A 25,012-nucleotide genomic window follows, 5' to 3' on the forward strand; every position below is an offset into this window, starting at 1 on the left:
ACCTTTTCATATCAAGGACCCCCAAATGTATAAGCTGTAGCCTGTGGACACCCCATTTGAAAGGATATGGTGCCAGGGACCCCCATAACAGAAGATCTTAAGTTGATAGGTTAGATTAAGTACAGAATTCTCAACAGTCTATCTATAGAGAGAACCTCATTGGATTGCTGGTGAAATTAGTGAAATTAACCAGATTCAACCTGACGTCTCTATTTTGTGCATGTCATGCGAGAGAGATCACTGATGAAGTTACAAGTACAGTATAGCTGCATGCCATGATACCACCTGCTACCCCTTTATTTGCAATTTCGTATTTGCGTAGTTAATTCTACACGAAATTGTAATGATAAGTAAATCATTTGCCTAATGACTTATGACACTTGTTGCATTGAGTGGTCATGGTTAAGACTGTGATAGGCAGACTTGTAACCAGCCTTTTGTGTGTATTGGTATATTTGTAGTGGGATAAAGCTACATGGCCACATGCAGAGTAACATTGTGAGAAATGGTCAATCCACATCAGTCCTAGAATAGGTCTTCCTCTGTTTACATCAGGCTTAGAAGATAGACCAGGACAAACATTGGTAATCAGGGCCACTATCAAAAGGCCTGTTTGCTATCATTGCAGGGGGGCTTGTCATTCCCTAATGTGCTACTGATGGATGTAAACAGGCTTCCAACAGCTTAATTCAAGCACTTGTCTGGAAGGAAAGTGGATTCCCACTAAAGATCTTCTGTTAACAGGAAGCATGTGAATAAAGGGCATTCAAGCAGTATCATAATGAATGTCAAAAACACTCCTTTAGTCTCATTTTTATTCAAGCAGGGAGATTGTTTAACAGTAGTCAAAGATCTAAGAAATAACAACGCTATTGTATAGTTTTACTTATTTTAATAAGAGTTGAGACAAAATAAAAAAGCAAGGTTTTAACACAAATATCAAAACATTGTCATATAGAAAAGACAAGTCTGAAAAGTTTCAAGAATTTTGGGCAGTTGGTTTTAATAAAACACCTGATATTTGTCCTGCAACATAAATCAATAAAAAATATGCTTGGTTTTCATGAGAGGATATACCACAATCTCTACTCTGCAAACCTGTAAAATGGATGTATCCAGTACATTAAAATGGGAGCAGAACCCCACCCCTGAAAATCTTAAAATATATCGACAGCTCATTGCGTACCAGTCGTTGGGCAAAACTAACACTTCATAAACACAACACAGCATTACCTGAAGTCAGTTAATGAACATTCATGCATGGCTGAAATTAGTGGTTAACTATATACAGTATGTTCAATGAAATGTTAACATAGGCTGGTTAAGAAAACAAAAGGACTTATAATGCACCATTGTTTGCCTCACTGTCTCTCGTGGTCATACTTTCTGGTTGTACGTGACATAATCGACCTATTCTCTGCTACTGCAATAACCTCTACAAGGGAAATGTCATTAGACAAATGTGCTGTTAAATGAGCTGCCATTATTGCAGAGGCCATGGTGTCACCATTACATAGTTGGGAGTGCTTCGAAATACATAATCCATTTGTATTAAGTTTGAAAATGTGTATATTGCCTTCTTTCGTGTCAGTATAGGTGATTGGAGCTGTAAGCGAAACTGATTTGTTTTACCAATACGTTCTTTAGGACTGAATGTCCACACGGTTATGTGCAAGTGATCAGAATGGATTTTATTGTTCATGTGATAAAACCAGACTACATTCTGGATAGGCCAAATAATCGGATTTGGGCTGCCAGTCTAAACATAGTCTCAGTGGTGATTGCTGTGACATCACAAAGCCCTTTGGTTTGCTGGTGCCAAATTAGGGCTGCCATGAACTCGTACAGTCACCCCCAGTCACAAACCACTCTTAAACTAATGAGCCAAATGTGTGCTAAACTAGCCCGATCTACAGTATATGAACATTTAAAAAAATCTTTGTAATAAACACTCAAACATCTAAATCTAACATGATTAAATGGCATAATACAGTCTTGGACTCATCTTTTGCATTGCCATTACCTCATTCAAGTAACAAAGCTTCCAAGCCGGATTCTAACAGAAAAGCAACCACATTTTATCCACCAAACACCTGACAATCAAGTGTGGCCAGTGCCCCAATAGATACATAAATTAAATGCATAATAAAATAAAAATTATATAAATGCAGTACTAACATGGCTTTTGTTAAAAAAATTCAAAAGCTTAAAATACTTTCTCAAAGTGATATGTATTCAAATAGCTTGAAGTACCTGTATTGGTACATCAAAGACTGGACATGTGTAGCTGGTACTGACTAATAATGAGGTGCTAAATATGGGTAGAGGAGATGGGCTGATGTCCGTATTGTTTGAAGTAGCAAACCAGGCCATAGCCCATCAAAGGTCCTTTACGCACCTTTGAAGGTCCTTTACGCACCTTTGAACTGAATCAAAAGTCATAAGCCATTAGGAGATGTAAAAAAGCCAACGAGTTGTTTATTGTAAATCTATGGAGTTTAGGTTACAGATTTGATGTTTGAACAAAAGACAAAAAACAGTACTTGCTTAAAATTGTTCTGCCTTTTCAATTTAACTGTTTGATGACTACATGTACAATCTAACAATACTTAGCTAACAGCAGTGCTGGTTAAGCAGCCAAAACATTTTGCTTGCGATCATTACCACTTTTAATTAAACCTCTTACAAATTAAACTAAACAACAAAGCAAAAATATATTTACAAGGTAATGTAAAAAAAACAAATTGATAAAACATACAACCCTGAACACCTCTCCTTACACCTGCCACACTGGCAAAATGTTTTCAGTTCTTGATTTCCAAAACAATTTATAATAAATTTGTTTTAAAAGCATTCCATTTTAAAAGTGATGGGGACCGTAAAATGCAAAAAATAAAAATAAGGGGGGGGACCTTTTATGCAGATGAACCCATTTTGTATACACGCACACACAAAACGCAGACTGTATAAAGCTTCAAAAACACTGTATATCCATCTTATCTCCTCTCTGATGTGGAATGTTGTTCCATGTTGCTTTAGCTATCATCGTTGGTTAAGGTTTTTAATTTAACCACATAGGCCCTATTTTATACTTATATGACGGAGTCACATGGCGAAAATAGCTGATCAACAAACTCGCAGTGCATTGCGACACATTGTGAGATTGCGGATCAGATATTTTCTCAACAAATTGGATGATGTTTATGAGTGTTCAAGAAACATAATAAAAAAAATTAAGGAAAAAAAGAAAAAACGCAGGCTGTGGAGAGGGATGTTCCGTGGCTAGCGGTGGGTCTCAGTGCGGGCCACCAGTCCAATTATACAGTAAAATCCAGTGTTCATTTAACTCTTAGAAGAATGTACAAATATATCTGTACACCTGCAGAGTTAAAATAATCCTCAGGATTTTACAGTGCACAATACATAAGTCTCTCAGTAGTATCCTGGCTGATACTGCTGGCTCCATGGTTTCTGGTTCCAGAACTGCAAGGGGAAACAAACGTCAAGGTTTAGATTAGGGCTGCAACGCTCGATACTCTGTCGATTACTTGTTCCAATTAATTGAGACGCACATTTTTTAAATATATATATTAACAAATTGATTAACCACTAAAAACGTTACTTTATACTTTTAAAAAGTCTACAAGCGCACAAAGCGTCGCATTGCTAGTGTTATATTTTGTGCCTATAATGACATACCCAAAATAGATTTGAATATATATTTTTTTAAATAATCAATTATGTATTATCAATTAGTTTGATAAACGGTTATATAATAGGATACTTAGTTGGTATAATCATGAAAAGCCAAGTTGTGTGTCTTAATGTGTCTTGCACCGAAGATGACAGCTACAGTGGACTGTCAATGTGGTATGCGTTTTAACTACTTGGCCATTGGGCCAAGTAGTATACAAAGATATAAACATATCTAGAGGATGTTTGAGCAATGATTTCCATCTCCCTATAAAATGTGGCTTTGGTGCATTTACAATTATGTGGTTAGACAAAATGGGATAGCGATCCGATTGCTCAAGACACTTTTAATGCAAAGTGTTAACAGGGCGGTGACAATATGGCAGAACAGCAGTTTGTATAATACATAGATTAGCTCCTGGTGGAACCCATTTAGACCTGGAACCCCTATACGTAACAATACCTTTCAATCCAGGAACCCCTTTTGGGGTTGTTGTTGCTATGTACAGTAATGTATATAGCAATTATTTATTTATTTTTCATTTTTGAAGTTTTTCAGAAAACTTAGGTCAGGATTTAGAAGGCGTTTTTAGAATCTGCCTCGGGTCTAAATGGATTAAGATATTCCACTGGAATTCTGTTATTGTTAACTGGTGTTTGGTGCAACTATTGCGTTTCTAATTAATTTATCAAGAGAATGAACATTCTGTAACAAATCAATGTACTGACCCCTTGCTGCCAGCTCTGGTTGAAGGCTTGAGCCTTGTCCATGCCAAAGTTGCCGTTCCTGTTTCCGTAATTGCCTCCGCCGCCACCACCACCGCCGCTATTCCTGTTGTTGCCATAGTTGCTGTTCTTGTTGCCGCCGAAGTTGCCGCGGCTACCACCAGCACCACCTCTCTGCTGGAACTACAAAAGACATGGAATAAAAATCAGAATAACTGATGTAGAACAGTCCTACACCTCCCAAACCCAAATTATAATAGTCTCAAATCTCAACTAGTTTTGCATTGGGATCATAATTTCATGTCAATAGTAAAGTAGCTACCTTGCCATGTTGTAACTCCAAAAAAGGTGCAAGAAATAAAAAACAATTGCGCCATCGACTAGAAATTCATTATTCAAAATATGATCCTCATTGACTTACAGTGTACGGTTTTAGCCCGCAAATGAACGCAAACAAAAATGATTCTGACTATACAGATCATCACAAACCCAGTACCGTTTGTGTTTTTTAAATACAAATGTCAACTTCCTGATTTTGCCATTTATAAAGGAAGAAAACCCGGACTGGATCCGCAGATCTTCAAATGGTAAAATCAATAGTAAGTTGACATTTTTTATAAAATAAATTTTGAAATAGTACTGTGATGTTCTATTATATTGTCAGAATCAGCTTTGCATTCATTTACAGGCTAAAGAGGGTCAGTGGGGGCATATTTTTGAATTATCAATTTCTAGTCAATAGAGCAATTATTTTTGATTTCTTGCACACCTTGAGTTACATCATGGCAAGGTAACTACACAACCCAAACCTCTACCAAAGCCCGAAATTGTTTTTTCCCCCTTCTAATACAGTCAGAAAACACCTCACAACCAAGTTGTGGGTCACTGACCCAAGAGGCAGTGAAAGGAGAAGGTATCCACACTCACCTGGTTGTAGTTGCCTCGGTTACCACCACCGCCCCTGCTCATTTGGCCGCCACCGCCGCCGCCACCCCCCCTGCTCATGTTCCCCCTGCTCATTGGACCACCTCGGTTCATGGATCCGCCCCTGGCTCCACCCCTTGGGCCCATGTTACCCCTCATTGGTCCACCTCTCGGGGATCCTATCAGGCTGGGCATGAGGCTTCCGCCCCTGTTGAAGTTACCGCGACTGGGAGGGAAGCCTCCTCTGAAGGCTGGAGGAGGCAGAAAGCCACGGGGAGGACGGCTGAAGCCCCCACGAGGAACAGGAGCTGTGGACAGGAGGCAGACCAGAGGAAACAGGTTACATTCAATGCCCATGTCAGAGCTGGAATAGAGGGCTAAGAAGGCATCCCCTTACAGCACCAAGTAACGGTAAAATAATAAAATGGAGGTATAAAGAGGAAATCAAATTGTGATTGAAAAAAGAAAAAGCCTCTACCTCCTCTGAAGTTGCCTCTGGGAGGGAAGCCCCCGCGAACGCCTCCTCTAGGTCCTGGCCCGCCGCCACGGCTGAACTGGTTCTTGTTGCCACGACCGCCGCCTCCACGCTGGCCGCCACCACCCCTCTTTGGGGGCATGCCCCCCTGGTTGGGCCTCTTCTCAGCAGGTAGGGCAGACTTGCTCTCCTCCTTGTAAGTCTCCAGCAGCTTGGCACCCTCTTCCTTCTGCAGCTCCACAAAGGTCACCTCACTGAAGCTGTCTCCCACATCGGGCAAAGAGAAGAAACCTGGAGGGAAGAATATAAAAAATAAATAAATCAGATGGAGAAAATATATTTATCTTTCTCTTCTTCTCCCAATTTAGTTTTGACAATTTCCAAGTCCCATTATACTGTAGCCGCTTGACTCTGCTGACCCCTACTGGTTGGTTCTTGAATTATGTGTGACACAACCAGTTTGCTACTTTTCACCTGACAGTGAGGAGTTTTCCTGGGAGGGTGTAATGCATGCAAAGGAACAAGCCATTTCCCCTAGTTCAGCTCCCCATTGAATAGGCACCCTGACCAACCTGTAGGAGTCGCTAGTGCAGTGACAGATTCAAATTAGATGCACCGTGGAGGATTCAAAGCCCTATTCTCTGTGGTAGTGGACAGAAACATCACCCCTGTGGCACCAGAGCACCCCATATTATTCTTTTTTTTTAAAGATGACATTAAATACATTTTAAATGAGAAATAATGACATTGTTACCTTTCATTTTAAGCAGAGCATGCTCAGGCACCTCTTTGCCATCACTTTCCGCCTTCTTCTGGGCCCTCTCCTTGTAGTCTTCATCCGAGGGGCAGATCACCACAGCCTTACGCTGGAAGCCTGCAAACAGACACATCTTCCTTTTCTGGCCTGGGGCTGACAGGTTGGTCTGGGGAATGGAGAAATTACACAATCCATCAAGGCACTGAAAAGGTAGAATACACCACCATTTGGCAATCTATCCTTTGAGTTAGATAAATGTTTGATATGAATATCTTTTGGTTTAGCTCTCAATTTCCGTGTCACAATATTGTGAATGATAAGTAATGTGGTCTAACTATAATTGTAGTGTCTTCTAGCAGAATTGTGCATGTGTTGACATTAAACAGAATTAACCACTATATTGTTGTACAACAAATAACGCCATTAGATTGTGTTGTATGTATTTTAAACTAAATTAAAGAAAATCTCATTTCCGAAAACAGAAAAAAATCAACGTCATCAGATTCAGAACTGAGACTTACATGATCCAGGATGTAGTTTCTCTTCTTGCGAGCAGCGATCTCGATGAACTTGCCCAGGAAGAGTGGTGCACGCTGGGAGATGCCAGCTAGCTTTGTAGTGTCCTTTGACCGGCGTTTCAAGCTGTTAATCTGAACAAATTTAAAATGTTATTAGTCGTTGAGATTGAGAACGTGCCATAATAGACAAAAAAATAAATAGATAAACAATAAACAAGCATACCATCATTTTCTCCACAATGGTGTCGCTGCCCAGGATGTAGTATTTCCCAGGGTTTTGCTGGATGTGATTCTTCACCCATGTGGTCTTCCCTGAGCCTGGCAGGCCCACCATTACTATCATCTACAAGAAAGGACAGATATATACATAGTATTCAGTGTGGAGGTTTTTTTCCATCCCGAATATAAGGCACATCTCATTCCTACTACAAAACTAAAACATCTAGCATCCCCCGTTACCTCGCAATCAGCCTTGGTCTCAGGTCCCTTGGGTCCACGGATCCTCTCGTCAACAGGAATCTGCTGCATGAAGGTGTAGCCCTCGGGCTGGGGGAAGTATGGCGTCTCCATCTGGCCGAAGTTGAACTCCACGGCACAGTTGTGGCAGGTGATGTGGGGGTAGAGGGCCTGTTCAGCCAGGGAGTCCTTGGGGATCTCAAACGCCACAGCAGGCTCTGAGCCGTTCTTAGAGAAAGACATCGCTACATTGTCGCCCTCAAAGTCCTGTGGGATGGCAAGTGAACATGTCAGGTTGGTTGGTTAATGTATTAGTACTTTGACAGGAACATTTAAATTTCACCAGGCCTTTTGGGATGACAATGTTGACACAAAAACTGCTGTCAGTCAAAGACAATCTAATTCCATTACCCCTTTGAATGCGAGGTTGAGGGTTGAAGCCTTTTTTAAGTTTATATAATTTTATTTTGATGCATCCACACACACACTTGTGACTAGTTCATGTCACTTTACACCTAATGAGGGAGACTCTTACAATGAGGCAGCAGATGACATCGTTCTCATCGTAGGTCTCTCCATAGTCCTCTGTCACACAGTTGGTTGTCTTCTTGCCCTGCCCAAAGTAGCCGTACGAGTGCTCCTCTTCGCCTATGGGGGTTAAGCATAAATTACATTTATTAAACATAGACCAGGTATATTGCGTTATTAGTCTGTATTTATATGGATTTTGTAAAGTTACACCAGGAGGGTATGGTGGTGTCTTAACAGTGATAGTGATGGGTGAGAAAACTCCATTAGTACAGTGTATTATTAATTGCTGCCATTTTACACGCATTTGTCATGTTGTCTACCAACCACCAGGTGGCCTTCCAGAGCCATTTTAGGGCACACTTAAGGCGTAACCAGGCAAAGTTTTTTTCTCCCATGTCTCTTTTAAAGTCTTAGAATAAACCTTATAAAAAGTACTGTTTCAGCTCCTCCGTCAGCGTTTTACAACCTGGTTTGCTTACTTTACAGCATGCAGTGCAGCTCAAAGTGCATAAAGTACACCGACAGCTGTGTGTATGTGATGTCTGAACCTTGGTATTCCATCATGGTAAAACTTTGGCTGCTGACGGTGTTTACAAAAGAAGCCGAGTGCGTATGGAGGAATGGGACAGACACATTTTGCTGACCAAAGTTTCTACTTAAGTGCACTGCCAATGCAGAAATGGCAACACTGGTCATACCAGTTTTTGAGACTTAAAAATGTTGCTTTCGGAAACTCTTCTCAATGATGTTATTGACACAGGTTTAAAGTATACTTGACAAAACGACAGCGGCGATTAATTAAATCTTCAGGGCACAGACAGGTCTCCACTTGTTGCTACAAGTTTCTATTACTGCATGGTGCCAAAGTAATCAGGAGCAAACAGAAAGTGTTTGCTCACCTTTAAAGCTAGGCAAAAAAAAACCTATACATCACTGGTTCTATGCTTTAATGGTGAAGCCAACAATACACGACAACAAGATGTGATACTGACCGAGAAGCAGGCTGCCAGTGGCCAGGGACCAGCCCACCTGGACATCATGGATCTCCATGTTCTTATGGGAGATGTGCTTTATTGGGATCTTTTCTGTAATCTGTTGACAGATAAAACAGGCACCCATCAATTCTGCTGGATCATCACGGTCACTGACAGTGAGAATCTCATAAACATGCATGCAACAGGGGCAATTTGAAATGCCTTTGCCATTATGTCATGATTTTAAATAAGGGCTATGAAAACAGTTAACAGCATTTGCAAATTAGATCTAGGCATCAGCAATAACGGAATGTCACAGTAGAGAAAAATGTGTCCCATCCTTTATGCAAACCATATTTTCCCGGAACACTTAAGATTTAAAGAAAGAAATAATGCCCACTGTAAATACTGTATTATGCAGACCTTTTTCTACAGCAAGACATTTTGATGTGCAATTGGTTAAACGCAGTTGAAGATAACATACATTTTGGACATGTTTAATTTAGTTACTATGTTACAGTATGAACTCGGCAGTCAACTCCATGCTGGCACACAGAAACAATTAAATGAAACACACCAGTGTAATTGGCTTCAGCTGTGTTTACAAATCAATTGCATGTTAAAATGTCTGTGAAAGATGTCCACTACATATGAATAGTGAGGCTGTACCTTCATCTCGAAGCAGACCTTTCCCTGGGTCACCCCATATGTGGCCTTGCCTCCAGACCAGAGGTAGGCAAAGCTCTCCATGGTGAGAGACGAGGCACTGTAGCGGTCTCTTGACACCTTGAAGTGCAGGTCGCAGTTGTCTAGTGCACACACACACACACACATACGAATTAACACAGGCATTCCACATGCATCTTTTAGAGAGCAAGAAGAAATACAAAGTACCGGTAACTAAACCAGGGCTGAGCCGAATGCCTATTTATTTTTACAATTCGGTGAGATGTGCCCTTGTACGTACGAGCAATCATATCTGCTCTTTGCAAATGTCTAATCAAGATTCTAAATAATAATAAATTGTTGCAACTGTACTAAATAAAATAAATACAGTATTATGCTGTAAAAACTAGGAAGGCCACTCGCACATCAGCCAGTGATGAGGATTAACCTATGGAGGGACAAATTGATGCTTCTCAGATATAGGACGATCCAACGTCTGGAGCAAACAGATGCAATATCAGTTACATATAAAGAGTTTCAGCACATATAAACTGTCTTTCAAGTTATGCAGACATAAATGCATAAACTCCAAACTCAATACTCATTGCCTGTGCCATCAATTAAATAATATACAGTAAACAGGCTAAAAGCTGAGAGGTTCTAATCTGAATTCAGATCAACCCTAGACTAACCACTTTAAATCATCAAGTTACATGAAATGGGGTCTTGATAATGTATGGATTTGAGTTTTAAAAATTGTACCTTAAATAAAAATAGGTTTTATTAAATAAAGTGTCAAAAAACATTTTATTTACATTTACATGGCTGTAAGTGTTATTTATTATATTCCAAAGGACTCACAGGTATCCAGGACGACTTTTGTGTCGTCAAACTCCTCATCCTCTTCCTCAAGTGGCGGTACAGGAGACTTGAAGGATGCCCTGAAAATAAGAGATCATAACCAGTAAGACAATTTGGACGTCAGAGGGTTAAGGCACTAGCATGGAGCTTGTGTAGATGACTTGGGTACCACCTGCAGAAAATCATGAGGGAGAGACTGAAAGAAAAAGGGGATGGGGAAATACTGTAGAACAAAAGAACGTAAATCCAACAGGCATGAGCCTCCAAGTATTATTTGTATAGTCAGCACTGGCAGACAGCACTTACCTTGCATTGTCCAGCGAAATCTAAAACTCACACAGAAAATACCTACACCAACCCACAGGGTAGGAGGCTACAAGCTGGTTACAGATTTTTTTTTAAAGAAAGCTTCAAAGCAGGTCTCTGATCAGTGTTATGGGTTTGAGACTCCTGCTGAGTCAGTCAGTCATATGTAGTAGGAGTGAAGTAGATATTTATATCCGTCTTCGTGAGTGGAATTCTCACTGAAAGGTCATGAAACTACAGAAGCACCACAAGCAGGTTTAATGCTTAAAGGGATGCAACTGGCCATGAAATTAAGCGGTTCATAGGCAATAGGAGTAAACAACCATTTTGAGCTCAAATTGAATGCTGCAGCCACTTACCAACTCTGCAGTGGTCAGGTATCTGATGACAACATTCTCTGTAAAGAGATCATTTACTTACTATAGGTGAAAATCATGTTAAGAAATTAATGTAATCTGCTGTAATAATACAGATAAAAAATTATGAAATATAGCCTGTGATAGAGTAAAGCAGGCGTGGAATCCTTTTCCATCATGTGTTGCAGACTAAACCGTCTCACTGAGTGTTTGGTCATGTGTCCTCAGACAGCCCTGAGCAGTATACAACTGGCTGCTGTGGAGAGATTTACGACGACTTGGGAGAGGGGCCATGTTCTGTCATACTGAGGAGGAGCATATGGCCGATGCAGACCAGCCAGCCAGGCCCCACTGAAAAGTTTGAGGCCTGCGACTACACAGCAAAATGCAGGAAAGTTGTCACAGATAAAAGGGGGAAAAAAAATCCAGGCTAATGGGCAAACACGCAGTGGTGGAAAGAATGTGGGAAATAAAAAAATAACAAAATGCTAACTGGAAAAATAATGGGGGACAAAAAAAAAACAAGTGACCAAATAGACCTCTGGAGTTGTAGATCGAGTCTTCTTCCTACGGATCCCTCCCCGCACTGAGTCAAAGAGCAAACAAAACAAAACATTGACCAACTAGCTATACACACACGCGCAATCACACACACCATGCATGTCACCTGTGCAGAGAAAGGAATCTAAAACACGTATTCACACGTTTACATACATTTAAAAAAATGCACACACATGATACATGAGACGGAAACAGCGTTGACATCATACAACCAGTACAAAATAAAAAAAATAACTAACTACAGTGCGAGGTCAAACAATGCACGGTCGACAGCGAGCTCTTCCTTGGACGTTCCAGAACACGTGGTGATTCTTTGCTAGATGCTTGTGTGCTACTCTGCTGCAGTGGATCTTTCCTCCCCGCCCCCTCCTCTGTACTTCCCCCTCCCTCCAAAGTTCACATCTGCTACTTTCCTTCTGGGCTCACTTGAGCAGCCTTGGTTCACCTGGAGCACACAATGGGCTTTCCAAAACAATAGGTGGCATGAGGAACAGATGTAAGAAGAATGTACTTAATTTAAATAGGCTTCTTTTACAGAATGCAGTCCGTTACAGAAAGAGTGAGTGGGCACTGCAAAGAGGTAAAAATGGTAAGGCTCTTTAAAGAAGTTAGGGATGACCCTCAGAAACAAGTGTGGAAATAAGGTCATTAATAAAAAAAAATGGTATGGTTATTCTTGAAAATGAGGGTTTTTGTTTTTTAACTAGTTAAGTTGCATTGGCACTTAAAGCCAATACAGTTGCAACAAAGCTATGATGACGCTTCAGGGATACTGAAGGCCATTTTTCTTGCTCTGTCCCATCCTTACCAGCTGTATTTGTTCTCTTCAATAAATTCAAAGTAGCCCCTTCCATGTTCTTCCCGGCGCCTCTTAACACCCTTCTTATTCTTCTGATCAGCATTCGTGCCTTTGTCCGCATCCCCTTTGGAAATAAAACAAAGATATAGATTGAGGTGCTCCTTTTTTGGAGAGAGAGAAAGAGAGGTCGGACTGGCAGTGGGGAGTCTGTCCCACAAAGCCCGTTCCATTAGTTACAATCCGTCGACCATTAGTAGTACTGTTTTTATATCACTTAAGAGGTAACACCTCATAGTTACAATGGATAATAAGACATTCAAAGTCCATGATAGCAATTTTTAATGACCAGGGTAGTAGTTACAATGTAAGCTGGTCCAGCTGAACAATATGACAACAGTGCTTACTCTTTACTGGGATGGGGAAACAATCACTGCAAAAATAAAGACAGGGGACATCAACCCTGAAATAAACTAGGGTGTTAAATAGAGAACTTGCAATGAGACTTGGGATGTGGGTTGTTTTCTAAAGGGGAAGTAAAGCTATCTTGTTGTTTGGACAAATGCATCATGCAAGAAAGATGGAAACGCTGACCTACTTTGACCCCCTTCCCCCCCAACCAACCCCAGTTTGACTGACCGACATTTGCTAACGATTTGTACCCATGTCTTCCCCACAATCCTCAATATTCTGCCTTTACTCTGGTAAAACAAACTGAACTTTGGCTACAGATAGACCAGGATCGAACTAGCGGACAAGCATCAGCAGCTCCCTCGCCTCGTCGTGTCTCAACATCTTCTGAACGTAGCGGAGTCTAGCTAGCGGCTAGCTGCTAAGCTAACTCTGCACCACAGACACAAAGGAAATGTAGCTTGCCAGCTAACACCAAACCCCTTTGGCGTTAGCTAGCAGGCCAACCAGCTAAAAACAACCGAAACTGAAAATAAGGGGAGCTATGCTAGTTAGCCCCCTCAATCTCGTTACCTGAATGCCATTATTAGTTAACGTATCTCTATATATACAGATTGGGGCAAACTAGCAATAATATTCTAGTTTATAGGCTATCGATATGGTTGGGCCTACGCATCCATTCATCCGCACGAGCGACTCTTTCGCTCAATAAAATAATGTTATTTATTTACTGAAGGAAAAAAAACTTTAGTTGAGCCACACGGTCATGCGGATGAGTGTAATATAGCCCTTAGCCTTAAGGTCTATGCTCCGTGTCGCTCGCCCCTCTAAAGAACAGATGTACAAACCCAACAATACGGCGCATCGCGACGCGTTGTTACCTTGTATATCTGCTTTTTTTAAATGGCCAGCTACACCCCTGGCGCGATTAGCATTAGCTAGCCTATCTATCTCTAGGAGGTCACACTAGCTGGCTCAAACATGGACGCTGCTCCATTGTAAAGAAATGGCTTCCATCATTCCCCACCCGGCCTCCTCCTAGCAGCGGCCAACAAAACACACCCGAACCCGGGACACGGAGCCATCATCCAGCAGCTTAGTTGACTCACCCTCCTCTCCAGCCTGGTCCTCACCGTCCTCTGCGTCAATTTTCTCCATGTCGTCCACGTCCTCCTCGTCCTCTTTCAAGATGGGATCCATCTCCTCCTCCTCCTCCTCGTCGTCCTCTTCTCCCTCACCCACCATCTCCGCGTCCTGCTGCTGCACCGCGCCGGCGGCAGCAGCAACAGCATCCCCGCCACCTCCTCCATTTTCCCCTTCTCCTCCCTCCACCAGCTCCGACTCCTCTTCCTCCTCCTCGTTGGCCTCCATGCTCTCTTCCACCGGGCCTTCGTCTTCATCTTCGACCTCCTCCTCCTCCTCTTCCTCCGCCATCATGCCCTCCTGGTCGGCGGCGTCCTCCTCGTCGTCCCCCAGCGCGGCCTGGTCCACAGGAGAGTCCCCGTCCCCGGCCAGGGCCTCCTGGTCCAGCGCGGCCTGCAGGCGGTCCATGAGCTCGGCCTTCAGCCCCTTGTCGGACAACTCACGCTTCTTCAGCTCGTCCTTTAGCTCGTTCACTTTCAGCTTCTTCACGTTGATGGAACTCATGATGTCGAATATGTTTGTTGCTGTTGTTGTTGCACTCGTTAAGAATATATTGTAGTTTTAAAAAAAAAGAACGAGTCACAAAATAGACGATAAATAAATAAGACGGCTGCTGGTGTGAGCGGATGTAATTCAAACTGCGCTAAATGGCACCTTGGACGCTGAGCCCTTTTCTACCGGCAGAAGGAGAGGAGGAACTGGGCGGGGCTTACCGTAATGATGCGGAGGGGAGCGCAGTGGGGGTTTTGAACATATATCTATGGTTTTGAATGCCCCGGCGCTCTTCAATATCTGATTATTACCACTACTTGTGAGCTTGTAAATCTGATTTGGACACCTTTAAAAAAAGGTGTCCAAATTAGTGACGCCAGAGTTAAAATGTTTAAAGCTGTTTTTGTATTTTTATTTTCAGATTTCTCAATCATTTATCTTACCCTTTATCCTGGAACTGGATGCTAAATCACTCTGTTTATCAAACAAAACAAAAAGGAAGAGCTATTGAAAGAACTTCAACTTTCCGCTTACTGTACATGTTACATTTATGTCATATTTTTGTGTGCTGCTATTGTTTACCTGAATCTTTATATAGGGTTAGGGTTAGGCATATATTATACTTTATCTTTTAAATAAAAGGAACTGTAAACTGTATTTGCTTTATTTTGGGACTGTAATTTGTTGTTGCTAATGCTGGAGATATTGGAGCAATCTACCAATCTTATGCTAACATAGTTAGCAAATTTACTTGAGTGAAGTACAAAAGTATTGGCATCAGAATCTACTTAAAGTATCAAAAGTAGAAAGTACTCATTATCCCATTTCACAAGTTTTCTGAAGTATAAAATGTGTACAAATATTTTGAAAATAGCAGATCTACAAGCTCACATAGTGCGTCACATTGTGAGCATAACATATAGCATAACATAGTTAGCATAAGCATTATGATGCATAACCCCTAATAATTTCTACTTTCGCTTTTAATCGCAGTTTACTGCCACCCTGTGGATGAATGTGGATACATGCACAGTTTAATTCAATCAGTGAAGTAGACTAGAGCGCTCCCTCCCTCTCCTCTCCACAATGTGCGCTCATCCTGACCACGGCTGGTCTGGTGACAGTGACACACTTCTTCTCATGTATGTAATGTCTGTTACTACCTGTGGGCACTGGGCAGACAGTGGATTATGTGCTTTAGGAGAGGCGGACTTTAACTACATTTAATAAAAGTGAACCTTAGTTTGGATTCCCTACATTAAACAGATTAGGCTACACACTACCATGGATTCTCTCACTCGGAATGGGATCAAATATTCTACCACCGAGAGAGACAGATATTGGGTAAGTCACACTTTGTTTAACATTTGATTAAAGCTCAAGCTATAGCCAGCTTTATATAAAAAAAAAAAAACATTGTTGATTTATTAGAAGAATAAACATTGGGTGTGGTTTATAACAGTTGTTCACGTCACTTGATTTCTTATTTCCCGTTGTCATATTACACCCCACTGGCTTCCTTCTTTATAGAATATCGTTTGCATATTCCTCAGAGCGCAGTAGTGCCACATTATTGCAAACCCACCGCCGGGCTTTGTTTGGAGGATCAAGGTCCCGCGGAGCGCCCCTCTCCTGATGGTGCCGGCACCCTGTGCCGGATAAACAGTGTCCCATCATCTAAGATCCCCAAGGTCCAATGGGCTGAATCTGTGGATGACCAGCTCAGTAATATCATGGACACCGCACCTGATATGTCGGAGAATAAAGGGTTTTGGTGGTCTGACTCTGACAGAAAAGTTCCAACCTGCTGTGAGAGATGCTCTGCCACTCTGGTTGCCCTGAAGAAGCAAGCACTCAGCCTGGCCATTCACCATCACTTCTCCTCTAAGGTAAGATCTTAGGATTGCTATATACCAGTGGTGGAAAAAGTACTCACATTTTATTACTTAAATAAAAAATACATACTGTATGTAGAAATACTACAAGTACAAGTAAAAAGTACAAAAGTACCATGCAGAAATTAGTCATTATGCAGAATATCCCATTTCAAAAGTACCCATTTTCTAAAATGTCGAAAATGTAGAAAAATCTTTTAAAAATAGCAGATCTACAAGCTCACAATGCATGCCATGTGACGCATTGTGAGCTTGTAGATCGGCTACTTTCAAATAGCCGAAATGTATATAGGGCTGAAGTGGTTACTGTATGTTTTGTAATAATAATCAGAATCTACAAAGTAACTATAACTAAAGCTTTCAAATAATTGTAGTGGAGTAAGTAATTAGTAAAAGTACTGAAAATTGGAAATACTTCAGTAAAGTAAAAAATACCTAACATTTTTACTTAAGTAAAGTAATTGATGCTAAAGTAATGCTGCTCATTTATAGGCAAAAGAAAAGAATGGGAAAAAAGGTCAGAAAGCCTCCCATATATAGGCTAACTTAAAAAACAAACAAAAAACAAACATTGACCTATTTTAATTTATCCACAGTTATTCGCCAAAGGGAGTGGGGGGAAATAACGCAATGGTAATGTATTAGTGAACAATGCCAAAACGTTTTGAATACAGGCTATAGGCCCTCAAACCCAATATTGTATTCTATATGGATGTTTTTTGAAAATGTGTATATTGATGCTCATATGAAGGGGGGGGGTGCCGGTCTATACTTCCCAGCATCCTTCATCTGTCACCACGATCATCCATCAAATCAGCGAAGTAAACCACTGCCATTCCTGTGTGAGTGGTTTCAAATGGGCATGAATATTTCATCAAGGCATCCCTAGTGTGTCTGTCCTCTCCACAGGGGCAGAGAGATAGACAATATTTATTTTTGTCCCATTGATGGGGGATAGGCTACATACAGCGGGAATAGTGTTTTTTTTTTAGAGAGTGACCTCAAGCCACTAAGGCGGTATATGCCATGAGGACTGAGAAGAGGCCATACTGTATCTTATAACCACAGATGTAGGCTATACCCATTTGCTAGAAATCTGATAAGCTTGCTTGCTACTTGCTGGTTTATTGATCTGGGCATTGTTTCTCAAAAGCATGCAGTAGCTCTGTAATCACATCTATGAACTTACAGGATTAAGATGATACACTATATAGGCCTGGCACATTTGATTCGTTTTTTTTATAGAAAAATATATAGACTACATTTCCTGAAATGTGTAATTTAATTTAATATCATTTTTTTTTTGTTATTTTGTCATTCATAGGCTATATTCAAATGACACATTATCCATTCAAATGTAACATTATTCATTTTATTTCTTCTTTTTTCTATTTTCATTCCTTGAACTGGAATGCAAGATAGCCTACCTAAACTTTCTTTCTATGCATTTATGCTTTGTCATAATGCAGTGGAGGTAAGAGGGTAGTGGGTGGTGAAACAAATGTCACATGAGTATGTTTTTGTTAACTCACTGGAGAATGTCCTCCAAAATATATATATTTTTTTATGATTTGGTCAGTGACAGCCGGCTCAGATTTACATACAGGACTCAGAAAGTGCTCCCCCTAGGCGGGGAATGTGGATGATTGGGCACACCGGCACAGTGCTTGCACAGTGGACGTAGGGATGGAAGGAGGGGAGGGGATGAAGAGATGGATGAGGATAGATGGAGGTATGGATAGAAATTGGAGGGATGAAGTGGACGCATGGACGAACAGGGACAGGTGAGAATAGAGGAATGCACGGATGGAGAGGAAATGGGAAATATAGGACAGGGTTGAGGAGAAGGGGAGAAGGGATGATGGTGTGGAGAAGATGGAGGGATTGATGGGAAACTTTCAACTTGGCGTGTCATTATGATGTTTTTCCCCCTGAAAATAGCAGACGAGTCACAACGCGCCGATCGGTTATTTTCACCACACAGCAGCGTTGTACGATGAAGTATAAATCAGACGTAAGTGGTAAATTGATTGAGAGAGTGAGTGAGTAGTGTACTAGTAGTTGATTGGTGTCAGGGGAAGAGATGCGACACTGTCATAATTTTGTAAATTTGCAGACACTCTTAAGTAAGTGGTATGAGCCCAAGTCAACAAATGATAAGGTAAATGGTCAAGTGCATGGTCTTCAGGCCTTCAAATGTAGTTCATAGACACCTCCTGTCCACCTCTCTCATTGACTGTTGTTGAGCTGCAGTGAACCATATGATTTGCTAACTGGATATTATAGTCTGACTTGGCTATTATTCCCATTTGCCTAAAATAAAATAAAATAAAATAAAATATTGCAAATAAAACAATTAAGTGCTGCAAAGTAACTAGGATACCAGGTAAACATAGCATCTGTCTAAACAACATGTCATCTAAATAACATTCTTTGCTTTTGTGGACAAGCACACACTATAGCCTTTGTCTATCAAAACATACATAACAAGTACTTTCAACCTGGCATTCCTATTTTAGGCATGTTATTATTGGCGAAACGATGCTACGTGTTGTGAGATTGTAATTTGACTTTTTTCACTGAGTGACACCATAGTATGATGAAATATAGAATAGTGCTTAAGTGGTTTAGGGCAGGCCATTCAAAGGACACAAGGCATTAGCTCCGTTGTTGTGCTCAGAAGTGTAGTAAGTTAACTATTTATTCAAACTCCAAAGTGTTGGTGGACCATGCATGATTCTGTTTAGAATTGTTGAGCAACATTTGCTGAATTATAGATTTGCCTTTATCAAGTGGGACTTACAAAAGTACAATGTCTGCAGTGACTCTGCAGTGCTGGAAGGAGGTCATTCCACACTGTGGGAGTGTCAAGAGCAGTGGTGTGTTCTACCGTGTTAGCTATATACGTAGTATGACGTGCAGATTTGTTTGAAAAAAAGCATAGCCCCTCTACTAACCATTTCATCCATTGACCAATGCGCGAGTGTAACCACCACCACGCGCATGTCGAGAATATCGTATGCCCTCCGAAAAGACCTAGAACACACCACTGGTCAAGAGTTGAGGCTGACTAGAGCGATGGCCAGAATAATCAGTTCTGTGCACAGTCACAGAACTGACAATCACATCTGCCAGACAGTCAATCAGTTCTGTGCAAATGTGGTCATGAGACTCTGAGAATGTATCTTCCGGATGGCGTGTGTAACATAGTTGTAGCCATTATCTATATTACCTGCTCTTCACCTGCACAGCAAAAACACTCGGAATGCGACACATTGTGAGCTTGTAGATCACCTACTCTCTGTGGTGAAAGTGCCAAACTTTTCTCCCTCGACTGCTACTGCTGCAGTGGCCTTCAGCAAGACACCATGTTCAGGAGAATGTGGCTGTATTGTAGGAAGCCCAAGGTGTGAACATGTGTAGCTATGAACATAAAGCAATGCTAAAATAGAGCTTGCATATACCCAGGAAACCCACCATGAGCAGAGGTTGAAAAGAGGCATGTGTGGGGAGGTATTATATGTGATGAGATGTTTCCAAGAATTTATTTCTAAAATCCATGGTTGTCAAAGGTGATACACGGCCATAGTATTTTTGTTTTATCACCACGTTGCCTCAATATTTAGACTTGCGCTATATGTATGAGTGATCACCCATGACTACTCTAACTCCCAACACTTGGCTACCAGGACCGTTTTCCATTTAGTAAATGCAAAGTGTGCATAATTTATGACCCCTTACTGTCAAATTCCATAGGACTCGAGTGCCGTGTCTACGTTTCTCAACGACAACCTCAGGGTCCACAGCAGTCGGTCTACGGGGGACCCCAGGGAACGGGACGGGGACCAGGGGACGTGTGGCTCCTGTGGCGCCCATCAGAGCCAGCTGAAACGGGAGGCCATCCACGTGGCGCTGACGAGGGAGCATGCCAAGTGGGCCAGTCAGTCACCCATCAAGACTCCCTCTGGGTCCAACCACACCACCGCCACCACTGGGACGCTGCACAAATTAAATGAAACAAATGCTCTGAGAGAGGCTACTGCCACGATGGCTGCACTGGTGAACTCTCAACCACGCAGTCAGACCTGCAGTCCCCACAGCCCGCGAAGCCCCAGGACTCCTCAGAGGACACCCCAGACCCCCAGAAGACGGGGACCTAAGCTCCCCAACCCTGATATGGGCCGCTGGGTGGAGGAGCAGCAGCAGCTGGTCGCATCTGCATCTAAATCTCTGTCATTGACCAGCAGTAATGGTGTCCACCCCATCTACGCCTATCATCAGGTAGAGCTAAAAGCCTCCTCTTGGCACTAGATCACACATAACAACACCCCCCTTTCCCAGTGTACATCCCCGTTTTAATGAGCTATCGGGGTAAAGTACGTCTTTACGGGTACACGTGTCAGCGAGGCAATGATTCATAGTGGTCCGGTCAGACCGTATTTAGGTCCTACGTCCTAGGATGGTCGTTTAAAAGTGCTATCGCTAATGGAAGGGAATTGGGTCATGATTTATCCCTGTCATAAAAGCTAGCCAGTCAAAAAGCATTTGTGATCGATAGGGGGGGATGGGGCTTCATATTTAACAGGACAGCCTGTGAAATATGCATTAACGGTGCTGGAAAGCAGAATCCAAATTCAGACCACCCTCCCTATAACACACACCCCGTGCTCAAACCCAACCAAGTCATCGACTGAAAAATGGAAAGGTAGAGGATGAGGGAGAGCAGTGTGATCTTGAATGGCAGGGGAGAAAGAGAGAGAGAGAGAGAGAGAGAGAGAGAGAGAGAGAGAGAGAGAGAGAGAGAGAGAGAGAGAGAGAGAGAGAGAGAGAGAGAGAGAGAGAGAGAGAGAGAGAGAGAGAGAGAGAGAGAGAGAGGGGGGGGGGGAGAGAGGGGAGAGGAGCAAGGGTGAGGATGGGAGTGGAGGGAGTAGAGGGGGACACTGTGGGGGGGGGGGGGGGGGTTTAGGGCAGTGAGTCCCATGAGGTTGAGTAAGCGACCGACCGAGTGAGAGAGAGAGAGAGAGAGAGAGAGTGAGTAAGCGACCGACCGACCGAGTGAGAGAGAGAGAGAGAGAGAGAGAGAGAGAGAGAGAGAGAGAGAGAGAGAGAGAGAGAGAAAGAAAAAGAGAAGACAAGACAGGTTCTGTCTGAACATACTGTATGATGGGATGTGGCGGTTAGCTCAACTCTCCACATTCCCACTCTTGATCTCCCTCGCGCAGGACTGCCCCTTAGGTCTCTTCTATGGCACTAATTGGCATTTTCATGGATGGATGTTTTCTTTGGCGGGGGGACGAACAGAGCTGACAGCGTTATCTTGCTCTACAAAAGGGGCAGATGAGATGTGGAGTTCAGAAGGGGCGGGGCCCTTAGGGACCAAGATGCTGGCTGTCTCTTTGGCTCGCGGCGAGCGTTGGTGACATCATTGTGAGCAGCGGTAGATACAGGCGGAATAGGTCATGAGCCAATCTAAAAAGTTGCTTAAAATTAAATTTGTACACGCAGACACGTCGTACACACACACACTCACACACACACTGTCTGGGCTCAACACCGTTTGAAAGTATCTTAGACTTAAAAAGTTGACTGTGGCATGCACAATTGTGTGTGTGTGTGTGTGTGTGTGTGTGTGTGTGTGTGTGTGTGTGTGTGTGTGTGTGTGTGTGTGTGTGTGTGTGTGTGTGTGTGTGTGTGTGTGTGTGTGTGTGCGCGTGCGCGCGTGTGTGTGTGTGTGTGTGTGCCTTTCTGCCTGCGTGCCTGTGTTAGGTAAGAAGCAGTGATGTTCACTAGGCCTCTGCACATCTGAGTCACGTCTTCATCTCAGACAATCGAGTCATCACAAACCATTCCTCACTCTCCAAATTTAGCCAGTGAGAGACGCAACATGACTGATCATGTGTGTATAGATTGAACACAATGTGCTCTCAACCCAAATACCGTACATGGAATCACAAACACACTGATCTCATGTTCTTTAAATGATTCCTTTGTGATATTACATTACCCTTTTGGCAAGGGTGTTGTACAGCATTTAGTTCCAGAGCTTTGATGAGCTTTCTCTTCTTGCAGACTACAGACGATGATGGTCAAGATGAGGCTAGCAGTTTACACAGCAGCCCAAAGCTTGCCCACATCTCTAGAGTAGCTACCATTGCCAACTCTGCTGCCATGTCCTTTTTGGCCAAGTGAGTAATAAAGTGTCATCTTGTGTTGTGTATTGTGAACTTAATTAACTAACGATTGTTGAGGCTATTGCAGATGCTGTTTTGTATCAGAAGCAGAGCTTGGTGGCAATCAGTAATGTAATTTGATCCGACTCTCTGAATATTTGAAGTACTGTACATGAATGAGATAATTAGAAACCTAAAAATCTCTTTTTTCCACCAATGCAAACACAAAATGTGTTTCCACACCAATTTCAGCAGAGCTGGTCACAATTACGTTTTACCATTAAGCCAACGCACATTTTGTACATGTGCTGTGCTGTATGTGTGTAAAATGTATGTCTTAAACGGTAGACGTCTCAAAGTGGAGCAAATCTCTTACAATGACTTATGCCTTCTATCGTAATTCTTTGATTTATGGCAACTTTTCATATCTGAATAGAGCTTAAGTGCCCAGTGGGGCACTTTAGGTAAGCAGAACTGGTGCTGTGGGATGAACGTTTAACACCACCTCCGAACCTTCTCTCCTCCTCCTGCAGGGCAGCCCAGAAATTGAACCTGTCCACCAGGAGGAAAGGCCTGGGTTCTGACCCATGTCCAAGTCGGCCCCCTACCTGCTTCATGGGAATTATCCAAAAGAGCCCTCCTCCAGTCCCTTCCTGCCTCCTCCAGGCTGCAGCCAGAACCAAAGACTCGCCCAACGTTGCCAAGGTAGACCATGACCGCTTGGCTGCTCCTCCTCTAAAACGCAGCAGTATCATTTCGGAACTAAGCAGTCAGAGCACAGTAATGTTCTGCATGCCTACCAGTACATACCATTTTCTTTCATTGAGTTAAAACCCCATTTTTATCATATACTTCTAAGAGTCATTACATCTTCTGCAGAAGTGTCTCTAATGCTTAATTTATGCTCCGTCATACAACAGCGTCACACACACAAATTTGCAGATCTACAAGCTCACATTTTGCTAGTATAAAGTATAAGTCATGCTTAATGTGCCTCTAATGTATTTCTATTGCTAATACTACACTGACGACCACAGTCATTTGATGGTGTTGACCGCTCCTCGTGTATATGATAGGACTTCACAAGGTAGGACTATACATACTGTAACAGACCTGCGGATTACTCTTAGATCAGAGAGAGATGAAGCATCGACTCCACTACATATTGGATTCATGTTAAATGTGTTTTTTCAGACATTTAACTACTTAAACCCTCAATACTTTGTAAACTTGACCCTTGGCTCTGTACTTGGTCCACTCTTTTTCCCTGTACACCAAACCTCTCGTGATCACACAGATCACACAGACCACTCTGTGTAATGTTCCCACCAGAATAGGGATGCAAGGGTTCAATTGGTTAATGTCAAAAAATAAAAGAATAAAGTCCCTATCACACACAGATTTGGCGGCCCCCCCTGCAGTATCTCTGAGGACCCCCTAGGGGTCCTGGACCCCCTGTTGAAGACCCCTGTTTTAGATGGTTTCACACATACACCCACATTTAGCACAAAGTCAGGACCCAGTGCATTAGTGAATAACACATTAATCCTAATTTGACCATTTGAATCCATGTGTCGTTCTACAAGCTCAGGTTGTAAGCCAAGGATAGACCCCTGGGGGACCCCAGTCAATGAAGTGCAGTATACTGTACAGTTTAGGCTTTAAGTGGTTAAAGCTGTTCAATGGCCGTGATGACCCTGTCAGACAAGCGGCTTTTGTGTCGTGACTTACTGGCTGAGAATAAACCACGCATTAGGATATGCCATAAACCATAAGACACAAATACAAACTACATGACAGTGTTAGTATACCAGAAACCTCAGCCACAAACACCTTTTCGGACGTGTTTCTACAGCCCATGGAGCAGAAATACAAGATCGCAGTCCTTCTGAGGAGATCCTGTATCACTTCCCCCTCATGAAGTAATGCGGCGTTAATGCCTCCATCTTGCCCCCTCCCGACTCCTCCCCAGGGGAAGGTGGGGAGATCAATATGGCTGCCTGCCCTACCGTCGTCTCGTAGATGGACTGATGTGCTTGGTCTAAGGTTACAGATAACGGCTCAGATAGACTGTCTCTGCCGGCCGCACCTTCCTAAGCACTCAGCAGCGTGCGTGTGTGTGTGTGTGTGTGTGTGTGTGTGTGTGTGTGTGTGTGTGTGTGTGTGTGTGTGTGTGTGTGTGTGTGTGTGTGTGTGTGTGTGTGCTCTCATGCCTCTGTGGGTTTTTGTCTGTTTGTGCATGTACGGTATGTATGTATGTATTTACAGTATGTATGAAAGCCAAGGCGGACTCTCTCCTTT

At 42.5% G+C, this 25,012-nt stretch overlaps 2 protein-coding genes across 2 annotated transcripts in view; one reads left to right on the forward strand and one right to left on the reverse strand.

The window, feature by feature from the left end:
• Positions 1–878: 878 nt before the first annotated feature.
• hnrnpub (heterogeneous nuclear ribonucleoprotein Ub) lies at positions 879–14,817 on the reverse strand. The gene is made up of 14 exons (XM_080453168.1): positions 14,121–14,817; positions 12,613–12,727; positions 10,582–10,661; positions 9,724–9,863; positions 9,073–9,172; positions 8,085–8,197; positions 7,553–7,816; positions 7,317–7,436; positions 7,097–7,225; positions 6,573–6,741; positions 5,822–6,109; positions 5,347–5,651; positions 4,423–4,602; positions 879–3,483 (listed from the first exon to the last, which is right to left on the reverse strand). Exons 1-14 carry the CDS (start codon positions 14,656–14,658, stop codon positions 3,433–3,435), a joined length of 2,592 nt encoding a protein of 863 aa, XP_080309294.1. The 5' UTR covers positions 14,659–14,817; the 3' UTR covers positions 879–3,432.
• Positions 14,818–15,930: 1,113 nt separating this feature from the next.
• LOC308102831 (kinesin-like protein KIF26B) overlaps positions 15,931–25,012 on the forward strand; it is a gene marked incomplete at both ends in the record, with an annotated part of 35,382 nt that continues 26,300 nt past the window's right edge. The window contains 5 exons of the mRNA XM_080452685.1: positions 15,931–15,990; positions 16,200–16,535; positions 20,298–20,822; positions 22,611–22,726; positions 23,245–23,491. Of these exons, the coding sequence (XP_080308811.1) occupies positions 15,931–15,990; positions 16,200–16,535; positions 20,298–20,822; positions 22,611–22,726; positions 23,245–23,491 (1,284 nt within the window). The remainder of the gene's footprint in view (positions 15,991–16,199; positions 16,536–20,297; positions 20,823–22,610; positions 22,727–23,244; positions 23,492–25,012) is intronic.

This window comes from Gymnoscopelus braueri (assembly GCF_963280865.1).
Source record: "Gymnoscopelus braueri genome assembly, chromosome: 16".
In the NCBI taxonomy this organism is placed as follows: Eukaryota; Metazoa; Chordata; class Actinopteri; order Myctophiformes; family Myctophidae; genus Gymnoscopelus; species Gymnoscopelus braueri.

Excerpts from the sequence above, each read along its gene's own strand:
- hnrnpub (XM_080453168.1), bottom strand. The coding sequence starts at position 14,658 with ATGAGTTCCATCAACGTGAAGAAGCTGAAAGTGAACGAGCTAAAGGAC. Across the intron at positions 8,198-9,072 it reads CACTGGCAGCCTGCTTCTCG|GCGAAGAGGAGCACTCGTAC; the intron begins GTCAGTATCACA and ends TAACCCCCATAG. Across the intron at positions 7,437-7,552 it reads AGACCAAGGCTGATTGCGAG|ATGATAGTAATGGTGGGCCT; the intron begins GTAACGGGGGAT and ends CCTTTCTTGTAG.